This window comes from Ochotona princeps, chromosome 3, assembly GCF_030435755.1.
Source record: "Ochotona princeps isolate mOchPri1 chromosome 3, mOchPri1.hap1, whole genome shotgun sequence".
Lineage (NCBI taxonomy): Eukaryota > Metazoa > Chordata > Mammalia > Lagomorpha > Ochotonidae > Ochotona > Ochotona princeps.
In genome coordinates, this window is record NC_080834.1 from 9735772 (window position 1) to 9759464 (window position 23693).

At 45.0% G+C, this 23693-nt stretch overlaps 1 protein-coding gene and 2 pseudogenes across 3 annotated transcripts in view; 1 reads left to right on the top strand and 2 right to left on the bottom strand.

Moving 5' to 3' along the window:
- ANKUB1 (ankyrin repeat and ubiquitin domain containing 1) overlaps positions 1-22454 on the bottom strand; it is a 37543-nt gene extending 15089 nt beyond the window's left edge. Inside the window, exons 1-3 of one of the 3 annotated variants that reach the window (XM_036494852.2) lie at positions 21889-22454; positions 19312-19455; positions 10568-10784 (exon numbers count right to left, since the gene is read on the bottom strand). In XM_036494852.2, coding sequence (XP_036350745.2) covers positions 10568-10784; positions 19312-19455; positions 21889-21978 — 451 coding nt within the window. In that variant the 5' untranslated portion in view covers positions 21979-22454. Of the gene's footprint in view, positions 1-10567; positions 10785-19311; positions 19456-21888 lie in introns of those variants that run through there. The other 2 variants (XM_058661425.1, XM_058661426.1) reach the window with 2 other exon arrangements.
- LOC118758916 (U4 spliceosomal RNA) lies at positions 4503-4568 on the top strand (annotated as a pseudogene).
- Positions 14614-15093, bottom strand: LOC101521520 (small ribosomal subunit protein uS12-like; annotated as a pseudogene).
- Positions 22455-23693: the final 1239 nt, after the last annotated feature.

The following is a 23693-nucleotide window of genomic DNA, read 5'->3' on the forward strand; positions in this document are numbered from 1 at the left end:
TCTGCTAACATGTCATCTCCTATTCTGACCAAGTATCTAAAGCAGCGCTCCTGAGCAGGCCTCATTGTCTTTCTCTGCTTTCTTTCACTGTGTGGTTGCTATTTCTATTTACACTGTTTATTTGCTTGAAGGTCCTTGCCACCACCACCACTGAATAGCTTCAGCAGGGCAGGGATGTGGCTGCTGTGCCCACTCTCCTTGGCTCAAAGTGGACGCTCCGTAAACTATTCTTGAACGTCCTGCCCAGCTTCTCAAATACCCACTGACCACGTGCCGCCCTCCTCACACAGCAGCCTGGCTTGTACTTCTCTGTGTACACCAAGCTGTTTCTGGCTCTGCAGACCTCTCCTGGTGTCCATTCTGTCTGAATTCTCTGGACTCTTTTCCTGCACTTTCCAACTCGTTGTTTAGGATGCAACGCTGGCATCACTTTCTGCAGACAGCCCTCCTTGGTGGCACCTTCTCCTTACCTCCCTACATGGCTTAAAGGGCTTCTCCTCAGCCTTCAGTATACGCTTGGAAACTCTTGTTGAACCTAATTGCTGCTTTGCAACTGCTGGGTACAAACATCAACGAAGAGCTCAGAATCATGTCTGGTGTAGTCTTATGAGCCGTTTTCCTTACACCTTTGAGTTGCCATGAGGCCCTTGTCAAATGGAGACAATGACCAGATGTGGTATGAGCGTTTCAGATGGGCCATTCCTCGACTGTCTCAAGGGCTCCAGGACTTCTCTGTCTTCCCCTTGTGCCATTGTGTCTTCTCCCCCTCTGCCGACTGACAGGTTGTCCCTGCTTGTTTCTGGTTTCTGTCTTGTCCCAACTTAGGCATGCACACAGCTTTGATTTACATGACTCAGCCCTACTTTATGACAACTTTCATTTTCTGTCCCTGCCAATAACCAACTCCATCTCTCTATATTTCCCAGTTAGAGCTCACACAACTGAAAGTAATTAACACTTATTAGTATTATATAAATAATAATTGTATAAATATAATTATCACATTATTAAACTATAAATATAACATAAATATAAAATATATAAGTAAAAAGTACATATTATTATGTTTAATGTAAGAGCACAAAGTGACTGTCTTTCCTTACCCATAACAAAGGTCCTACCCGACACTTGTGTAGCAAAAGGCAGGTTAACAAGAGAAAAGCATGGCACAGTTATTAGTGTGACACAAGAGACTTGAGAAATGAAAACCCAAAGACCCAGAGTTAGGTTTGATGGAGAATGGACAAGCAGGTAGAAATGTGACTGGACAGAAAAGGTATTTCCTGGTAGTAATAGACTGAGGAAGGAAGCCCAGGCAGGCCTCTCCGTGTGGCCTTCCTTTTTCCCGGGTGCACAGCTAGACCCCTGGCATGAGAGTTGGATGAGTGCGGACGAGGCAAGGCAGGCCAGAGCGTTTCTGTATGGTCAGATTGCATCTAGAACGGCCAGAGGAGAGCAGCAGGGCTCCCCGAGGGCCACCCTCTGCCTTCACACCAGCTGCCTGTTGCACGCACTCTAGTGTTGCAGGACTTCCACCAGCAGGACTTGTTTGAGGTTCTCTGTCCTTCCCTCAGTGGTTACTAGCCTCAGTGGTTCAGCTGTGCAGCTCAGTCTTTGCTAGCTTCATGGGGTGCCTCCATCAAACTCTGGATTCTACTCTGCTTTAATTCCCGGTCTCTTGGTACATTTACAAATATTGCAACTATTACTGACTCAGTTCCCCATAGCGAAGCAGTCCCAATCTCTCAAGGAACAGAGATAATGATTCTCTTCTCTTATTGTTCAACTTTTGAAGATCTAGGGAATTTCTTTATTTTTCAAATTATTTTTATTTCGGGCCCGGTGCTGTGGCCTAGCAGCTAAAGGCCTCGCCTTGAACGTCCCGGGATTCCATATGGGTGCCGGTTCTAATCCCAGCAACTCCACTTCCCATCCAGCTCCCTGCTTGTGGCCTGGGAAAGCAGTCGAGGACGGCCTAGTGCTTTGGGTTCCTGTACCCGTGTGGGAGACCTGGAAGAGGTTCCAGGTTCCCTGCTTCGGATGGGGCAGTACCGGCCGTAGCGCTCACTTGGGGAGTGAATCATCGGATGGAATATCTTCCTCTCTGTCTCTCCTCCTCTCTGTATATCTGACTTTGTAATGAAAATAAATAAATCTTTTAAAAAAAATACTTTTATTTGAAAGACAGAGTTACAGCATAGAGAGAGAGAGAAGAGATCTTTCAGTTGCTGGTTCATTCCCCAAATGGCCACAATGGTCAGACCTGGGCGGAGACGGCTGCAGGAGCCCGGAGCTTCTTTAGGGTCTCTCACATGAATGCAGGGACCCAAGCACTAGGCCACCCTCCACTGCTTTCCTAGGCTATTAGCAGGGAGCTGGATCAGAAGTGGAGCAGCCAAGATCAGATCTGACATCCATGTGGGATGCCAGTGCCACAGGGGGAGGGTTAACCCACTGTGCCACATCATTAGCTCCAATCTAGGACATTTCTAAGCAAGTAAGCCAGTAAGTAACTAAATAACCCCTCCATTACTACTGATTTATAATGACTTCATTGTCACATATAAAACTCCTTCGTAAACTTTAAGAAATATGTTAGAAAGAAGAAATTTACTTGAAAAACGCTATTTGCTCCAGAAAATATAAATAAAACCTTTTCTGGGAAGAATGCAAAACTAATGAGATTTAAGCTTGATGTCGCCTTTCTCCATGACCTTTTAATTTTTTATTTTCTAAAAGCTTTTAATTTATTTGAAATGTAAAGTGACAGAGAGAGAGAGAGAGAAGAGAAAGGTGGCTTACATCCACCAGTTCACTCCCCTGAAGGCCACAATGGGGCTGGCAGGTTGAAAGCCAGGGGCTTTTTTCCAGGTCTCCTGTGTAAATGCAAGGCCCCAAGCTTTTGGGACATCTTCCACTGCTTTCCCAAGCACATTAGCAGGGACCTGGTTTGGAAGTATAGCAGCTGGGATTCGAACTGATGCCCATACCATATGCCAACACTGCAAACAGCAGTTTTACCGACTATGTTATTATGCTGACCCCATCATTTTCTATTTTTAATTTTGCATTCAGAGCTTCCAAAACCTGGGTTTGCCTTCCATCTGCCTGGATTTACATCCAGGTGTTGTGCCCAGGCCACACAGGAAGGCAGATGGAAGCAATAAGCAATTGCCACTTATTTCCGTTTGAATCTCCCAACTTTCCAAATTTCTCATTAATATCCCAGAATCATTTTCTGCCTATCTGATTTGGAAGTTTTCTTCCTGAATGTGAAAACTATGTATCTGGCTTCCCCCAGAAATAAATATTGATCAGGACCTAGAGGGAATCAATTACGACTTGTCAATATCAATTGTTAGAAGAATCCAACCCCCTGTGTATGATTATCATTTATTGGCAATATGACCTTGACCAAGTTAGGCAACTTCCCTGAGCCTCAATTTTCTCATCAGTCAAAGAAATGATTACGGAACAGCGGGTCTCCATTGTCCTGCATGGCTGGTCAGAGGGACCCTGGAGCAGGCCTACATATCAGGGTCTTCGCTGACCTGGCGCCAGCTCAGCCTGGCCAGGAATGTGTATCAACAGATATTCTGCAAAGAAAAGTCATTTGTTAATTCATTTGTTTTAAGTATACTTTGTTCCAGAAAGTTCATGAGATTTTATATAAAACATGGAAAGAATAACAAACCAATAAGCAAGTAGGTGAGCAAGAGGAAGGCAGAAGCCGAAGTGGAGACTATGCAGGCACACACCGCATAGGCAGGCACGCTGTGTAGACAGACATGCTGTATAGACAGACACGCTGTGATTGGAGACAAGAAAGTTTGTACATTCTGGGTCTGTTTGATGTGCTACTAAGCTTCAAGTCACAAAATCACAAATACTAGGATATTTTTTAGATTCACGGGTTTTTTTATTAGACTTCAAATGTTCTACCACGAAAAACTGCTTTATCCCCCAATTTTTTATCTCCTTAATCCTTGCCATCTTTCTATCTCCCCCTACTTTGTTAAAACTGTTCTCTCTGAGCTGCCAGGGACCATTAAACCACATTAAAGGGTTTTATTTCCCCCCTCAGGATTACTTTTGGCGTTTTATCAGCAATAGTTTTTTTTTTTTTTCTTTCTCATCTGGTAATAATACTCAGGTCAAGTTTCAAATCTGCTGGTGGCTCTGACAGCTGCCGCTTCTCATCCTCTCCTCCTCTGTCTGCTTGCCTTGCTCTCAGAATCCCGGGCACAGCCCTTTGACTCTTGATAAGGCCTCTGTGTAATCTTTCTCCAGAGAGAGCCTCCTGTGTGGGTCGGATGCCTATGTAAATAGCTCCTAGGCCAACCCGGCACTCCAACCCTAGTTCCAAGTTTGTCCTGGGGGAGAATTAGATGATCTTGGTTGTTCTTACACCTTTGCCCCTAATGACAAACTGAGTAACTTAAAAGAGGAATGTGGGTGGGCATGAGGCCAGGTTAAACCACTGGTTAAGATGCCTGCATCTCAGCTTTGCGCAGTGGCAGTATCGTAGCCAATGAGGTTTATCTGAGTCGCGGTTATTGCTAATTGATTTTCTGAGATGCCTGCATCTCCTAATAGAGCTACTGGGTTCTAGGCCTGGCTTTGCTCCCTATGCCAGTTTCCTGCCAATGCCTATCATGGGAAACAGCAGATGAAGGCTCAAGAGGTTGATGCTTGAATTAAGTTCTAGGATTTGAGCTTCAGCCTGGTCCAGTCCAACCCCTGCAAGTATTTAGGGAGTAAGCCTAAAAGTTATTGGCAGTAGCTCTGGGTCTGTCTGTCTTTCTCTCTGCCACTCAGGAACACACAGAACTCTGACTCTTCTCATATGCAAAGCAATACTGCTTTGCCCAGCTTCCTTCCCATCTGAGCTTTTGTACTTCCATTTTGTTTTCTTTTTAAAATGTATTTCTTTTTATAGGAGAGGTAGAGGTACAAAGAAGATTAGGAAAGAAAGATCAGTCGCTGGTTCACTCCCCAAATGGCCACAATGGTCAGAGCTGAGCTGATCCAAAGCCAGAGGCCTCCGCCAGATCCCCATGTGAATACAAGGTCCTAAGGCTTTGGGCAGTCCTCAACTGCTCTCCCAGGCCAGCCGGGGGCTGGATGGGAAGTGGAGCAGCAGGGACACCAACTGGCGCCCATGTGGGATTCCAGAAGTTGTAAGGTGAGGATTTAGCCACTAGGCCACCCTGCCAGGCTCTGTGCTTCCGTTTTCATAAGTGACATCCAATCACTTCAGTCTCTTGGATTTGTCCTTTCTACTGCTAGTAGAAAGGCTTAACGTCAGGATCAGTAAAATTCTGGGTAGTTTATCACTCTGCCTCCAACCTGTCCTGTTGCCTTTCTGTGTTTCACACCATTACTTCTCTTCCACACCCTGTATATTGCTCCTCCCACCTCTGGCTCTGCTCAATCCACCCCCACCTGTGTGCCCCAGGCTCTGGGCCAGGCTCCTTTCTCTGTTGCTTCCTGGGATAAGCTCACAGCTGTGAGCCTGGGACCTGTGTTTTTCTCCTGGCCTGGCTTCCTGGAATGTCCTCCACTCCTCCTCGCCAATGATGTAGAGTTCTTGCACCATGCTTTCCTTCAGTGCTGCAGCCTGCAGTGAGCTGAGAACATGTGTCTAGTGTCTGTCCCTTGACTGTGAGTGCCTGAAGGCAGAGGAAGCTGTGTAAATTTCGAGATAAGAATGTAGGTGTGGTGGCTAGGCTACTCCAAACTTTTTTTTTAAAGATTTATTTATTTTTATTACAAAGTCAGATATACATAGAGGAGGAGAGACAGAGAAGAAGATCTTCCATCCGATGATTCACTCCACAAGTGAGCCGCAACGGCCAGTCTGCTCCTATCCGAAGCTGGGAACCAAGAACGTCTTCCAGGTCTCCCACATGGGTGCAAGAATGGATGCTCCACTCCCACGGGTGCTGTCCTCAACTGCTTTCCCAGGCCACAAGCAGGGAGCTGGATGGGAAGTGGAGATGCCGGGATTAGAACCGGCGCCCATTTGGGATCCTGGTGCATTCAAAGCGAAGACTTTAGTTGCTAGGCCACGCTGCGGGCCCTCCTCCAATCTTTGATTTTCAGCTTGGGGACTGCAACAACCCTTTCTGTTTCCCCTTGCGTTTAGAGAAGGGGTCAAGGTTTAGCTCTTGGTAGCAGCAAGGATTCCTCATTACCTGGAAAGGGGAGACCAGAGGATATGCCAACCCAGAATTCCTTCAACGTCTGGTTTTAAGAAAGGTAGGGAGTCTGCTGCTGGAAAGGCAGCTGTGCTTGGGGGAAGGGCGTGGAGCAGGCCACATGTCCTCCTTCCCTCTTGCCCTGCTTGGGCTCTCCTGACCTGAGTTTGCCTGGTGGCCAGAGGAGCCTACTTAGCTCATGCTTGGGCCCTAAGTTTTATATGAGAACTCTTCATACCTTAATATTCTCAATCTCAGAAAATCATTTGAAGAGGTTGGTGTGTTTTCCTTTAAACATTTTGAGCAATTCATTCAGCCATTCAGAAAGAGTTTTATTTTGTTTTAATCTATAAAAGTTGAGCTTGGGCCAACCTGTTGAAATTCTCTTACACCTATAATGTCTCCTGTCTGAGCTATATAGACCTGAAGAACAGTCATCCAAAGTGGATTCTAGCTTTGTTTGTGTCTTGTTAGATAACTAGATTATTGGTTGCTTGGAGACAAATGCCACTAGTGTACTTCCTCATGTAGCTTCCTATCCTGCTCCATGCAGGGCCCAGCCTCCTGCAGGCCTCCAGAGCGGGTGTGTCTATTACAGAGTTCTCTAGGGACAAATTCTAGAACAACTCTTGTAATTAAAATCAGGAGCAATAGTCAATGGCAAACTTTTGAAAACCTCAATTTAAAATAACATGAAGGGGGACCCGGCGTGGTGGCCTAGCAGCTAAAGTCCTCGCCTTGAACATGCCGGGATCCCATATGGGTGCCTCGAGGATGGCCCAAAGCCTTGGGACCCTGCACCCGTGTTGGAGACCTGGAGGAGATTCCTGGCTCCTGGCTTCAGATTGGCACAGCACCGGCCGTTAGGGTCACTTGGGGAGTGAATCATCGGATGGAAGCTCTTCCTCTCTGTCTCTCCTCCTCTCTGTATATCTGACTTTGAAATAAAAAATAAATAAATCTTTAAAAAAAATAACATGAAGGGGCCAAGTATGCAATAGCCTAGTGGCTAAAGTCCTTGCCTTGTACGTGTTAGTATGCAGTATGGATGCTGGTTCATGTCCCAGTGGCCCCACTTCCCATTCAGCTCCCTGCTCATGGCCTGGGAAAACAGTTGAGGACAGTCCAGAGCCTTAGGATCCTGTACCCATGTGGGAGACCCAGAAGACACTCCTGGCTCCTGGCTTTGAATCAGCTCAGCTCTGGCCATTGTGGCCACTTGGAGAGTGAATCAGTGGATGGAAGGTCTTCTTCACTGTCTCTTCTCCTCTGTATATCTGACTTTCCAATAAAAATTAACAATTAAAAAAATAACATGTAGTTTAATGCCAATGTGATAGTCAGGAGATGTATATATCAGTAAGTGGAAATCTAGTGGTTCTCCAACAACCAAACTGCATAGATGTGCCTTCAAAGCCTCATGTGTATACTGGGAGTCCTCAGATCCCATGCTACAGATGCAGTGCGGGACCGTCACTCCGGTGCGTAACTGTGAGCATCCCTCAGCAGTCATCTCTCTGAGATCCGCGCTGTGAGTGAGGCAGCCCTGTGAGTGAGGCAGCCCTGGCAGCTGGTCAGTTCTGAGCTTCTCTTGCTGACATGTGGCTGCAACAGACACGACAGGGAAGTGCGGTCATCAGAGAGAGGCGTGCTGTGTCGGTGAACGCGCCCGTCACCATGGCAACTCTTCAGTCTGCACAGTAGAGGCTTCAGACAAATTTAAACACTCGTTTCAACGCAACTGGCAGAATATCAAATGTGACTGCATACGAAAGGTTCAGAAGAGTGCGCATGAAATGCTTTCATTTGCATTGAAGAGGAGAGAAGAGAACGTGTGCTTGGACTTGCACAGGTGCGTGCATGGAATGTATTTTGAAAACAAAGAGGTCAGACCTGAGAGGCAAGTGGCTAGGGTTACATCTACACTATGTATGCAGAGAAACAATTCATGCATTTGTTGCAACTCACTTTAGAAATACTCTTGATTCTAAATCTTGTTAATGCCAATGATTGCCCAGGGAGGGCCAGCTGAGGGCTTGAGGGTCAGAAAAGGGAGGGAGACTTACACTGCACATCCTTTCATCTCTTATACTTAATTATTTCTGATGTTTCTGATATTACACATACAAATGTATCAGGCACTTTAAGCAATCAATCAAGGTAAGAGATTACATGTCAGAATCTACATTTCCATTCTCTCTATCATAGATGCAACCATGAAGCACAGCAGCAAAGACACTGGTTGGGCAATGATGTGAAGAAAAAGGTATCCCAGTACCCAATGATAGCAGTATATGCTGGTACCCCAGTTGATGGGAAACAGTATGGTGATTACTTAGAAAGCTAAAAATAAAGCTAAAAATAAAAAATAAGCTAAAAGCTAAAAATGTCCCAGCTTTCCTACTTCTGGGAATATATCCAAAGGAAATGAGATCAGCATATGAAAGCATCACCTCTACTTCCATATTTCTGAAAGCTAAGCTACGGATCCAGGGGCTGCTGTGGTACCCAGATGACACCAGCAGTAGCAGTGCTGGCCTTCCATAGGAGAGCTGCTTTGAGTCTGGTCGCTTCACTTCCTTTGGTAAAAGCCGAAAGATTCATACTCTCTGAAGAGAAACCAGAGTACATTCACCTCCAGTTCAGCTTCCTGCTAGTGCATCTGGGAAAGCACTGGACGATGGCCCACGTCCTTGGATCTGTGCTACCCACATGGGAGACCCACGTGGAGTTCTGGACTCCCAGGTTTAGGCCAGTCAGCACCGACCATTGCATCCATTTGTGGAGTGAACCAAAAGATGGATCTCTCTGTCTCTCTCTCTCTCTTCTTCCCCAACCACCCCGCACTTCTGCCTTTCAAGTAAATGAATAAATAAATCTTCTTTAAAAATAAAATATGGGGCCTGGCGGCGTGGCCTAGCAGCTAAAGTCCTCGCTTTGAACGCGCAGGGATCCCATATGGGCCGTTGCGCTCACTTGGGGAGTGAATCATCTGATGGAAGATCTTCCTCTCTGTTTCTCCTCTCTGTATATCTGACTTTGTAATAAAAATAAATAAATAAAATATGGATCAAACCTAGTTTTCTATCAGCTGGTGATTGGCTAAAGATACCATGATTTATATGCAATGAAATATTACTTAAAAATGAAATCCTAACATTTGAAAAAAAAATGGATGCAATAGGAGACATTGTGCTAAGAGAAATAAGACAGACCCAAAAAGAAAACTATCATGCTTTCTGTTCTCTGTGATAGTTAATATATGGAGATATACTACTCTAGTTTTAATTATCTTGATTACTTAAACATTTACCATCTATGAGTGGAATGACCATCTGATTTGATAGCTCTTCGTAGCCTTTGCCTTTATTCCTGCTCAACTTTTTTTTCTTTTTACTTGTTGAGCTCTTTATTTAGTGAAGCGTTAAGCCTTTGGCTATATTGTAAATTGGAAATATGTTATCTAAAAATATGCTATTTCAAGCATTAAGCAAAAAGGGAGGAAATAAAGGATGAAGGAAGGAGGGAAGAAGGAGAGTATCGTTAAATTCTTAGAATTCTATGAATTACCTTGAATCTGTTCTCTTTGTATTTAATATCATATGAAAGTCAAAATTGGGTTGCAGTATGCATGTGTAGTATGACTCTGAGAATCTAATGTATTAGCAAATTAGCAAAAACAAAGCCTGAGCCCTCCGCATCCCATATCAGAGGACCTGAGGTTCGGACCTTGCTGGGTTTCTGGTTTCCACTTCCTGTTAATGCACACCTTGGAAAGCAGCAGTGGACAGTACAAGGAGTAAGGTGCCTGCCACCCATGTGGGAAACTTGGATTTCTGACTCCTGAGTTCAACCCCAGCCCAGCTCTAGCCATTGCACATACCAGAGGATGGGAGGCACCTCTGGTTATCTCTCTCTCTTCTGCTGTCTTTCACATGAAACACATCAAGGAAAAAGTGAAGTGTTTGGGCCCGGCAGCATGGCCTAGTGGCTAAAGGCCTCGCCTTGAATGTCCCGGGATCCCATATGGGCGCCCGTTCTAATCCCTGCAGCTCCACTTCCCATCCAGCTCCCTGCTTGTGGCCTGGGAAAGCATTAGAGGACGGCCCAAAGCTTTCGGACCCTGCACCCGCGTGGGAGACCCAGAAGAGGTTCCTGGTTCCAGGCATCGGATCGGCGTGCACTGGCCCGTTGCGGCTCACTTGGGGAGTGAACCATCGGATGGAAGATCTTCCTCTCTGTCTCTCCTCCTCTCTGTATATCTGGCTTTCCAATAATAATAAAAAACCTTTAAAAAAAAAAAGTGAAGTGTTATCAGAGACCCCCCCAGGGCTGAACAGTGACTAATACCCAACGTGAGGCTGTACCGAGGTCGATCCTGTAGTCTCCCAGGCAGTTGCAGTCATACAGCTCGACGCCTTCTGGGGTCCGGAGGCAGTAGACGCTCACAGGGAAGCCACATCTCAGAGTGACCAGTGTTCTCAGATCACACACTTTTTTACCAAAAAGGGATGTGCTCTCTATGATTGCCATTGTCTCCTGAGTGACAGCATTGAACACGTAGAGAGCAGGTTTGTCTTCTTCCTGATAGGAGAGAAGAGGGGGGGAATTCATTGGCTGGAGGCTGGGAGGAAGGACAGATGTTTCAGTGAGGTAGCTGCAAAGGGTGAAAGTAAAGGTTGCTTAACTGTTGTGGCTTCTTTCTTTCTTCTTTTTTTTTTTTTAAGAGAGATTTATTTGTTTTTATTGGAAAGTCATCTACAGAGAGGAGGAGAGACAGAGAGGAAGGTCTTCCGTCCAATGATTCACCCCCCAAGTGACCACAACGGCCAGTGCTGACCTGATCCAAAGCCAGGAGCCAGGAACCTCTCCTGGGTCTCCCACGCAGGTGCAGGGTCCCAAGGCTTTGGACTGTCCTCGACTGCTTTCCCAGGCCACAAGCTTTCCCAGGCCAGGCATGCGGGGCTGCTGCGATTAGAACTGGCACCTATATGGGATCCTGGCATGTGCAAGGCGAGGACTTTAGCTGCTAGGCTACCGTGCCAGGCCCGGGTTGTGGTTTCTGGTCTGAGACTTGTTCTTTCCCAAAGAGAGGAGCCTGTGCTGTCAGTGAAGTGGGGATGCATCAGTAAGAGTTCTTTACTTTTCTGCATGAGCAGGCACGAGAGGAGTGCTGGCTGTGAGTCCGTGCTGTACTGACGGAGGCATTAGTTAGAAAACACTCCTCCATTGCGTTGCACGCTAATCGGGCAATACCTTGGATCTCTGGGAAGGAGTCACTGTAGCTCTTCATTGTCTATGCAGTTTGACTTAGAAGAAAACCACAGTAACCGCTTGTTCTTGCTTTTACTACTTAAAAATGGAAGTACTGAAGACTTAAAGTTTTGTTGTTCCTTTTATTTTACAATCCAAATAGGAAAGAAAATGGAACTGAGATATTTGAAGTAAAGATGGGAAGTTGGTGCAAATACGTATCCTTCTGTAATCAACAGTTTAATCAAGCCAGATACAAATTAAAAACATAAGAGGCTGGCATTATGGCATAGTGAACTAAGCCACAGCGTGTAATGCCAGTAGCTCATGTGGGTGTCTGACATAGTCCCAGCTGCTCCACTTCTGATCCAGTTCCCTGTTAATATGCCTGGGAAAAGCAGTAAAAATGGCCCAAGAGTTTGGGCACCTGCCATCCAAGCGGGAAACCCAGAAGAAGCTCCTGGCTCCTGGCCTCGGCTTGGCCCAGTGCTGGTCCAGTCCCATCCACTGGGAAGTGCATCAGCAGATGGAAGATCTTTCCCTGTCTGTCTTTCTTTCTCTTTCTGTAACTCTAACTTTCAAATCAATAAGCAAATAAGTAAATAAATCACACATATACACACAGAGTGTAGTGAAGAAACACATGGCAGAAAGGGGAAAGAGGTGGGGTAAAAGGATGATTAACTTGCATTCTTTTAACAAAAATGAAAACTTCCGTTTTATTTCCTCTTTTTATCAATTCAAGACAGTAGCATTCTTCTTTGATGGCCTTTTATTGCCTTGGCCAACGTCAGTGTATGTGCCCACTGAATGCCCCAGGCTGCGGGCTCCCTCCAGCAGGCCTGCAGGTTCTCCGTGGGCCCTCTAGCAGTCTCTGCACGTCTTGCCTACTCTTCCTCCCTCTCCCGCTTTTCCTCATCAGGGCACCTCTGATTGCTCAGCTGCAAATTACATCTTTGTACACAAAGACACCACAGTAAGCTTTGCACACGAGGTATCATACTTTTCAATAATAACTACTTTTGCCTTTGAAAAACAGATGCAAATTCACTGTAAAGACATACATTAACATGAGTAGGAAAAGTTAAACTGCAAGAAAGGAGAAGTTGGCAGAAGTCTTGAACACTGATGTGATTTTTTTTCTCCAGTTCTGCTTTTTGTAAATGTATATGGCCGCTTAGGAGTTATGGCACCAAATAAGCAGAAACGTGCCCCAATTATTTCAGAATGAGCAAAAAGGAGAAATAATGCTATTTTGAAGATTTACTTATGTTTTATTGCAAAATCAGATATACAGAGAGGAGGAGAGACAGAGGAAAATCTTCTGTCTGGTATTCACTCCCCAAATGACCGCAAAGGCCGGAGCTGCACTGATCCAAAGCCAGGAGCCTGGAAACTCTTCCAGGTCTCCCACACAGGTGCAGAATCCCAAGGCTTTGGTCCGTCCTCGACTGCTTTCCCAGGCCACAAGCAGGGAGCTGGATGGGAAGTGGGGCCATATGTGATCCCGGTGCATGGACGGCCAGGACTTTAGATGTTCAGCTACCACTCCAGGCTAAGGCTACCATGCTGGGCCCTATTTAAGTAAATGAATTCCAATGCGATGTCTTCATAAATTTCTCCTGTTCTACCACCACCATCTTGGATAGATGACACTTGTGATTTGGGACGCTGAATGGAAACATCTTTCCTCACCAAACTCTGACATTCACTGTGGTTCATCTCAGAAAAGAGAGCCATCTTTCTAGAAATGTCTTTTGATTTGTGCATTGGCATTAGTTTCTTTTTTTTTTTAAGGTTTATTCATTTTATTACAAAGTCAGATATACAGAGAGGAGGAGAGAGAGAGGAAGATCTTCCATCCGATGGTTCACTCCCCAAGTGAGCCGCAACGAGCCAATGCGCGCCGATCCGAAGCCAGGAACCAGGAACCTCTTCCGGGTCTCCCGCGGGTGCAGGGTCCCAAAGCATTGGGCCGTCCTCGACTGCTTTCCCAGGCCACAAGCAGGGAGCTGGATGGGAAGTGGAGCTGCCGGGATTAGAACGAGCGCCCATATGGGATCCCGGGACATTCAAGGCGAGCGAGGCCTTTAGCCGCTAGGCCACGCTGCCGGGCCCAGCATTAGTTTCTTTTATAATTTGGAAGAGAGAGAGAGAGGTGGAGAGACTTGCTATCTGCTGGCTCACTTCCTAATGCCTACAACAGATGCCATTGGGTGCTGCTGAAGCTGAGAGCCAGGAGTTCACGCCCACGTGAGTGGCAGGGCTCAACTACTTGAGCCTTTACTGGCTGGCTCCCAGGGTTTAGATCAGTAGGAGCTAAAAGACGAAGCCAAGCTAGGACGTGAACCCAGGCACTGACAAAGCATGTGGGCACGCCAAGCGACATCTCAACACCGTACCGAACACCCGTCCCTCAACTGCACATTTTAAAGAAATTCTCTATATTTATTTTGTGTGTAAACAAACATATATTCAAATTGTAAACCATGTACACAGCTCCTAGATTTGGGGTATTGTTAATGAACATTCCCTGTTTAAAGCAATTCAATTCAATCAGTTTTAGGCTTTGCACTTCAGCTTGTCAATGGTACTTTAAAGTAACACAGTCTCTCACCAAAAAGCAGCTTCTCACATTCCCAGAATGTCACAAGGGATTTGCTATGTTTTCCTCCAGCACATGGTTGGTGAAAGTGGGGCTTTTAATGTTTCTGATTCGTCTGTAGTTCTTTCTCAAGGATGCGAAGGTTAGTATTTGTTCTTTCCCCGCCCCAGGCTTTTTATTATTATTTTTAAAAGTTTATTTATTTTGCTTAAAAGTCGGAGTTACAAAGAGAGAGGGGAGAGACAAACAGAGGCAGATCCCCCATCCGTTTAGCAGAGAAGACTGTGGTGGCCAGAGCTGAAATGAGCTGAAGCCAGGAACCAGGAACTTTTTCCAGGTCTCCCAGGTCGGTGCAGGGGCCCAAGGTTTAGGGTCATCCTCCACTGCTTTTTCAGGCACAGTAACACGGAAGTTAGCTGGAAGTAAAGCAGCTGGGATTCAGCCCAGTGCCCATATGGAATGCCAGTACCACAGGTAGAGTATTAGCCTGTTACACCTGCTACACCTCCCCACTATTCCGTCAGCCCTCCGTTCACTTTTCCAAATCTGCCTAAATTTTTTTTCTAGAATATGAAAAATTTATTATTAGACTTCTGACACCAACATTTATGATCTTAGTCTCTCTTTCTTGCCTTTGTATAAGGCCAAGAGGGACACGTTCGCTACTTTGCCCACCTTACAGCGGACTCCAGGAATGTCAGCGAGGCGTGGCCCTTCTGCCCAAATCCAGCCACCAGCACCTAGTCGTTTTCCTCCATGAAGTTGAGGCAGCCGTAGTTGGGCACGAAGGCCATGATCTTCTTGCTGTTCTTGATCAGCTGCACCCGGACGCACTTCCCGATGGCGAGTTGGGTTGCTTGGCCTTGATGCCCACTTTTTCCAGCGCGATGCCCTTGGCATGGGAGGTGCCCCCGAAGGGGTTGGCCTTGAGCGCCATGCCCAGGTGCGCCTTTTGTACTGCTTGTCGTGTCACTTCTGGTCGCGCCGCTGGCTGCGGAGCTTCCTGACCCTACAGAGGCCACGGCACTTGCCCATCTTGCCGACGCGCGGGCCTGAGCCAAAGAGCAAATCTGCCTAAATTACCGCTAAAGGAAAGGTGTGGACGCTGGGAAATGGATGAACTACTTTAAAATGCCCCTAAGGGTAGATTATCACTACATTTAACTAATATCTTTCCTTCTTTTTCATATGAGCAAACCCACACACAAATACAAGCACAATAAGGAAATTATCTATCTTGAGTTTATTTCATTGCAGGTGTCTGCTGGTATCTTTTGAAAAAGGAAAACCTCCTACCAGAGCCAAGTGTTTGAACTCTAGATAAACCTTTTGTTCACATTGTATTTCTAAGTTGTACCAAAATAAGAGATACCAGCTGTGGGATTCTCAGACAATAGAGCTTACTTGCACAAAGTAGCACAGTTAAGTATAAAGAGGACAGGTTCTGACGAAGTCTCTATGGATATATATTATACTATAAAGCAATGACGTGAGTTGGAAAGGAAAACTCACCTGAAACAGACCAAACCATGTAGAGCAGGTATGACCACATTCTTTGAGATGTGGGATGCTTTCTTGAGGTAGTTGTGGTTAGCCCACTTTAAAAAATTATTTATTGCTTATTTTGAAAGTATTACACACAGAGCTGGTGAGACATAGAGAGGGAGATCTCCCATCTGCCTCTTCACTCCACAGATGGCTGCAACAGCCACTGTGGAGCAAGGCTGAAGCCAGGAGTTAGGAACCTCTTCCAGGTCTCCCACGTGTGTGGCAGGGACCCACGTGCTCGGACCACACCCACTGCATTCCTAGGCTGTTGGCAGGGAGCTAGATTGGAAGAACCTGTGCTCTTGGGAGATGCCAGCTTCTCAGGCGGTAGTTTAATCTGTTATGCCACATGCCAGCCACTGTAAGGCCATTTTGGCAAATAGTGTAGACTTTCAGATAGTGTAGACTGCTTCATTATCTAACTGAAACATAAACTAAGTAGGGATGGAAACCAAGACTTAGATCATTCCTTTGGATAAAAGATATTATTTTTTGAACCCAAATTCTCTACATGTGACTCTCCTGAACACTGTGAAGGAGCGGATCAGTGAAGTTTCCATGGAACTTGAGTTTTTTCTTTTTTCTTTTTTCTTTTTTTTTTTTTAAAGATTTATTCACTTTATTACAGTCAGATATACAGAGAGGAGGAGATACAGAGAGATCTTCCACCCGATGATTCACTCCCCAAGTGAGCCGCAACAGCCAGTGCGCGCCGATCCAAAGCTGGGAACCTGGAACCTCCTCCAGGTCTCCCACGCGGGTGCAGGGTCCCAAGTCCTTGGGCCATCCTTGACTGCTTTCCCAGGCCACAAGCAGGGAGCTGGATGGGTAGTGGAGCTGCCGGGATTAGAACCGGCGCCCATATGGGATCCTGGCTCATTCAAGGCGAGGACTTTAACCGCTATGCTAGGCCCGGAACTTGAGTTTTGAAACCTTGTATGTTGACCAAGTGTCCCGTGACTTTACAATCCTATCCTGCCCTGACTCTCTTGAATAACCTCTTCTACCTCCGTTTTTTGTTTGTAGAATTAGGGCTTTAAAACTCCAGGAAAATCTAAGAGTTCAGTGTAAATCTTGTGTTGCTGCAACAGCTGATGCTTGATCATGAAGATGTTTTTCTAGGTCAAATTACAAATAAGAGTTGACTCTGGTGAAGGAAAATTGAAGCGAGAGGCAAGAGACTTTCTATTATAGTAGGCAAACTCAAAAAATGTATGGAAAATAGAATTAAAAAATAAGTTTGATTCCAAATAATCTTGATATCTGCATTTTTTCATAATGTGCATTTCTTTGTACTTAAAAAAAATCTTTATTTTTATTTATTTGAAAGGGATAAACACAGATAAGTCTTCCCTGCTTTTGCTTTATTCCCCAGATGCCCTCAACAGCCAAGGCTAGGCCCAGCCAAAGTCAGGAGGCTGAGTTCAACCCAGGTTTCCCCTGTGAGCATCAGGGACCCGACTTCCTGACCCATCACCTATGCTTCCCAGGATATGTGTCAGCAGGAAGATGGAATTCGAATTAGAACCAGGAACTCTAAAATGGAATACTAGAATCCTAATCAAAATCTTTTTTTTTAAAGATTTATTTATTTTTATTGTAAAGTCAAATATACAGAGAGGAGGAGAGACAGAGAGGAAGATCTTCCATCCAATGATTCACTCCCCAAGTGACCACAGCGGCCAGTGCTGTGCCGATCCAAAGTGGGGAACCAGGAACTTCCTCCTGGTCTCCCACGCAGGTGCAGGATCCCAAGGTATTGGGCTGTCCTCGACTGCTTTCCCAGGCCACAAGCAAGGAGCTGGATGGGAAGTGGAGCTGCCGGGATTAGAACTGGCGCCCATATGGAATCCTGGTATGTTTAAGGCGAGGCCTTTAGCTGCTAGCCTACCATGCCGGGGCCCCCCTAAATCAAAATCTTAATCACTGCACCAAACATTCACTCCCTTTTCTGTAAAATCTTCGAAGTCCCTTTTTATATCATTTTGTACTTCTTTTATTAAGAACAATGTGAGTGTACTACCAGTCAAGATAAACAAATTTCAAAATTTAAATTATAAAAATAAAGACAGTCCTTAAACAGAAATATTCTATATCACAGTAAGCAAACTTTACATTCCTGAACAGCCATCAAATTCTCCCAGCCAGCTGAACCTTACATAATGGCTCATAAAATATATAAAAGCATGTATAAAATGATCTTTTGTTAACCTAAGCAGGATCATATAATGTGGGGCTCAGGGGCAAAGAGGTCACTAAGTCAACAAGATGGTGACCAATAGTCAAGGTCACTGGGTTACAGGTGCCAGGCAAGATGACGGCCAAAGACAGAGCCCTGGGCGTGAACCAGAGCAGGGGTCACGTTGTTTCAAAGAAAGACTGATTGGCCATGGCAGTATTGCTCACCTGCCCCTGGCCTATGTGAGGTGGCTCCTAATAATTGGCTACTAGTTCTCCCCTCCTGGAATTCCTGGGATTCCTGGCCTGAGGCTATTCATTACCCTATATAAGAATTTGTACTTCCCAAATAAGTCAGAACTGCTTAGACAGACCCCCTGTCCATCTGTTTTGTCTCTTTCGTGCTGGGAGGCTGGATGGCAGGCAGCAGGTTCACCTCCTCCGGCAGTGGGGTACTAGAGGAATCTGTGGGGGAGATTCTGTACTTGTGATTCTGTGATTTTTCTTTACTTGATAAGTTTGGTCTATTCCTTTTGAACACTCACCTAGTTAGTTGCTGAAATATTGATATAGACACCACTTGGAATGTCTGCATTTCAGATTGGAGTGACTTGGTTTGAGCATAGCTCCACTTCTTTCCTTTTTAAAGATTTATTTATTTTAAAAATCTTTATATAAAAGGCAGAATTACAGAGAGAAAGAGAGAGAAAGGTCTTCTACCTGCTAGTTTACTCCCCTAATGGCTGCAATGACCAGAGCTAGGTGCCAGGAGCATCTTCCTGGTCTTCCAAACATGTGCAGGGGATCCAAAGACTTGGGCTATCTTTCACTGCTTTCCCAGGCTGTAGGCAGGGAGATGAATCGGAAGTGAAGCATCCGGGGCACAAATTGGTGCCCATATGAGATACCAGTGCTGCAGGCAAGGGGCTTAGCTTACTTTGCCACGGTGCTAGCCCCTCAGCTTTGCTTCTGATCCAACTTCCTGTTAATGAATACTCTGTGAGGCCATAGGTGATGGACTACATTTCGGGGTCCCTGTCTACATGGAATGCCTGTACTGAACTTCCAGTTCTGAACTTCAGCCTGGCCTGGTTCCCTCTGCTGCTGGCAGATGGTTGCCCATTAGTCTCTCTATGCCTCTGGCTTCCAAATAAATAAAACTACATAATAAAAAATAAGGAACTAAGGCTGATCACCATGAAACTTCCTAAAATTCCACGTGTGAGAAGATTGGTTCCCCATTTAACAGAGAATATGTGTTTTTTGTAAGTTCCTTGAGGCCCGAATTTTCATCTAAGGTCAAGAAATTAACATAGCGTCATATATCCACATGAATACAACAGCTCTTACATTCTTTGAGAGACTTGTCCAGTGGAAAAACAAATCAAAAGCTAAGGAGAGTTTATCCAGAAAATTTTCCAGGAGCTGGCAAACCTCTGAATTAGGGAATTGTTTTGACTGACTTCTCCATAACTTCATTCAAACTATGACAGACATCTTGGAAACATGTTATTCTGACCATTGTACCTTGACAGAGCATTTGAGAGTTGAACAGAAAGACACTCCGATGTCAGCCAGGCTCCAGCTGTCCTTGAGAGCGGCTCCAGCATACATCAGCTCCAGATACCGCACGCCTTGCTTGTCTTCAGAGATGGGAATGTGGAAATGATCCTTCAAAGGCAACAGCAGACCAGGGAAACAGGATACTTCTGCATTACTACCCAAGAAATGCAATCTCTTTCTGTACACTCTTTGCTCTTAGTACTATGATGGTTTGACACAACAGAGAAGTAGTGTTAGAAAGGATTTCTTGGGCCTGTCGCGATGGCCAAGTGGCTAAATCCTTGCCCTTGTACGGAGCAGAATTTCATATGGGCACCAGTTCGTGTCCTGGCTGCTCCATTTTTCCACCCAGTTCCCTGCTTATCTGGGAAAGCAGTAGAAGATATCTCAAAGCCTTGGAACCCTGCATCCACATGGGAGACCCAGAAGCTCCTGGCTCCTGGCTTCAGATCGGTTCAACTCCAGCTTTTGCAGCTGCTTGGGGAGTGAACCACCAATGGACAGATTTTTCTCTCTGTAACTTCTTCTTTCTGTAAATCTGCCTTTCTAATAAAAATAAAAACAAGTCTTAAAAGAAAAATAGAGGATTTCTTAACTTTAGACGCCTCCAAAAGTTAATACAATTGCAATGGAAAAATAAATACGATACTTGGCAATATTCTATCGTAGCAGTTACCAGTTAGCCCTATTACTTTTCCAGCAAAGAAGTCACAGATGTTTTCACATGACACTTGTTTCAGTCAGCTCAAAATATCCTTTATATTTGCCATTACTTTGAAAATTCAGTAGTTACTGCTAGAACTTGTTAGTAAAACCCAAAATATTTTAGTACAGATTTTTACTAATTTATCTGTCTTTAAAGATTTATTTATTTTTATTGAAAATGCAGATTTACAGAGAGAAGGAGAGTCAGAGAGAAAGATCTTCGATCCAGTGGTTCACTCCCCCAGTGGCCCCAATGGCTGGACCTGAGCTTTTCTGAGGCAAGGATCAGGAGTTTTTTCCCAGGTCTCCCACGTGGGTGCAGGGACCTACGGACTTGGGACCTCCTCTACTACTTTCGCAGGCCACAAGCAGGAGGCTGGATGGGAAGTGGAGCAGCTGGGACAGGAACTAGCACCCATGTAAAATGCCAGAGCTTGCAAGGGAAGGATTAGCCAGTTCAGCTGTTGCACTGGCCCCTAGTATTTATTTTTAATGGAATCTTTTCTTATGTTCATTCATTTTTATTTTTAAAATTTCTCTCCTATTTGGAATGAGGAGAGAAAAAACTTTTTAATAAGATTTATTCATTTCTACTGGAAAGGCAGATTTACACAGAGAAGGAAAGACCGAGACAAAGCCCTTCCATCCACTGGTTACCGACTCTTCAAATGGCTAAAGCCAGAGCTGAGCTGATCCGAAGCCAGGAGCCAGGACATGGGTACAGTGTTCCAAGGCTTTGGGCTGTCCTCTACTGTTTTCCTGGGCCACAATCGGGCAGCTGGAAGGAAAGTGAGGCAGCAGGGACAGGAACTGGTGCCCATATGGGATCCGGGGCGTGCGAGTCACGGACTTTAGTCACTAGGCCATTGCGCTGAGCCCAGAAAGATCTTCTGATTCACTCCCAATCAACTCCTGGCCAAAACCAGGAAATTGAAACTCCTTCTGGGCCTGTCATGCTGGTAGCAGAGCCCCGAGCACTTGTGTCATCTTCCACTACTGTCATGAGGGAGCTGGATCAGAAGCCGAGTAGCTGAGACTCAGCCCAACACTCTGACATAGGATTTCCTTTTTGTCACATGTATTATATTTTATACCTTTAAGGACATTCTGAGGAGTCCATAGACTTAATCAGACTCACTAAGGTACCCATGATTTAGAGTCGGTTGTTGGAAAATTTCTAGATTTCAGCAATTTGCTAAATATTGTCTGACTGTGACTCACTAATGCTTCTTAGCAAATGGGAATGAGCAGCTCTAAGTTAAATATTTGATGGTCAAGAACTACATACCTTTACTTAATTTTTCATTTTAGAGTAAATATTTGTAAGAAACTTACAGGAAAATACTGCACCAATTTTGTCCTGTTCTGGGTTGGTGGTCCTACCCAACACAGGCTTCCTGAGCATGCCTTCAGTTTTCTTTGGATGAAAAATGGAGCTGCAGCCCACAGGCTCTGAGAAGTGCCTGTCTTTAAAGTCCTTTGGTTCAAACAGAGCATCTATGGGATGCCTGGCACATCCCAGCAGTATAACCTAAAGTTATTGTCTTGCTTTTGTTCTCTTATGTAAAATGGAAGTAATACCACTTAACCCACGCAAAATCCACAAATTCGCTAAAGAGAAGTGAAATTTTTCCCCCACCACCGAGAATTTTTTGGTTCCATTTCCTTTCTTGCCTAATGTCTCAAGAGTTACTGTTTTAACAATCTGTAATTTAAACAATAGTATCTGCCATGAGTTTTAGGTTCTTGTTGGCTGGCCATTCTAGCTTCATTTCAAATTGCACTGTGCCGTTAGAATTACTACACATCGCAGTGAACTGGGCTCATTGGACATACCTTTATCATCAACTTCACAGTCCCCACCGTTGCTTCTGCCGAAACATCGAATGGTTCAAAAGATCCCTCAAAGGCTATGAAAATCCTCATTGTGCAATAGCCTTCCAAAACAAACAAACAAAAAGAGCAAAAGCTGTCCTCTCAAAGATCCTGGTAGCTTGCTGGAAAAATTCTGATTCACCATAAGGGAAAAGCTGATGGCCAGAAATAGCTGCCACTGTGTAACTTCAAAAGTGAATTGAGAACAGGTGAAAAGCCGAAGCCCATGGCCCTGCTGCACCAGGCAAACGAGACAGCAGCTCGCTCTTTGCAGAAGGCATACCAGCTACCATCTTCTATTACGGAAATTAGCGAACTTGACAATGGTTGAGGCAAGTGTGAACAGGCATCAGATATGACACACAAAATGCTAAGTATGTGAGGTGACCATGATCCACTGACTCTTGCGTTCCTGTTTACCGAAGTGTAGCTGGTTGAAAAACCCCTACGAATAGAGCTTAGATTGAAATGTGCTGGCCTAGGGTAAAACAAAACAGGCTTGATTTTATTGAATGTGGTAATCCTGAAAGTTCTCTGTAAATAACTCAGAGCCCAAGAATTCTGGTTTCCATAACAACTTTGTGTATTTGTTCCCTGGCAATACTTCTAATCCTGCCGCAGGATGCCGAACGATACCCACTTGCACCAGGGAGACCGATGTGTAGGCAAATGACTCTGTGGCTCTCCCTCCCCATGTCTACAATGGAATCTGCTGGGCAGCAACACAGTTTAACTGGCATTTCTGCTAGACATTGCCTTTATGTTATTTAGAACAATTTGTCATTGTTATCTGCTTCAACCTCCCTTGGTGTTGGGAAGCGTTTTAAACCCTGCTCAATCACTGAGTGAAGCTTTTGAGCACCGAGATTAGAGAGAGAGCATTTTGCTGAAACTTAAATCTAAGATTATTCTCTGAAAATGCACCTGGTTTAATGCTTTATGTCTGATCATATTTTCATAGACATTAAATTGCCTTCTTCCTCAAATATCTCCAAGAGCATTATTCTTATATTGAATTTATTTTAATATTAAAAATTGTTCTTATTTATTCAAAAATTTTATAGAGAGAATGAAAGAGAGAAAAAGGTCTTCATCCACTGATTCACTCCCAAGGTGGATGCAATGGCCAGGACTGGAGCCAGCCAAAGCCAGGAGCTAAGAGCCCTATCTGGATCTCCCACAGGAGTGGCAGAAGTCCCATTGCTTAGGTTGTCTTCTACTGCTTTTTCCAGGTCATTAGCTGGGCACTGGATCCTAAGTGGAGCAACCAGGACTCTAACCAGTGTGCATATCAGACGCCAGTGTCACAGCCGGTGGCTTTACCCACTATGCTACAATGCTGGATGATGGGGTTCAATGAATCCAAGTGAGACTCCAAGGTGAGTGAGATGATTTTATTGTCTAGTCCAAGGGGCAACCTTTTGCCATAAGCAAGAAGCGCCCAAATGAAATAATCGTGGGGTTTTTCTAGAAAAAGAATAAAAAAGCTACATGTCAGTGAGCAAGTACATGATTGGGGGCTAACAGTGACACAAAACAGAAAGCAAGAGACTGGAATTTACAACGTATAGGCTTGGGGGTCCTGATCATATCACTTCAACGCAGACAGTAATAAAATAGCATGCCTCGAAGGTAGCTGTCTTTCCTGCAAATCCAAAAACTCCAAGATTTTCCCTATCTCCTGCCTGCCTCCTGGTCTTTCAGGAAACAGGAGCTTTGCTTGTAACAGGATGCAGGTGTCTCTTTGGAAATTCCAGACTTCCAGG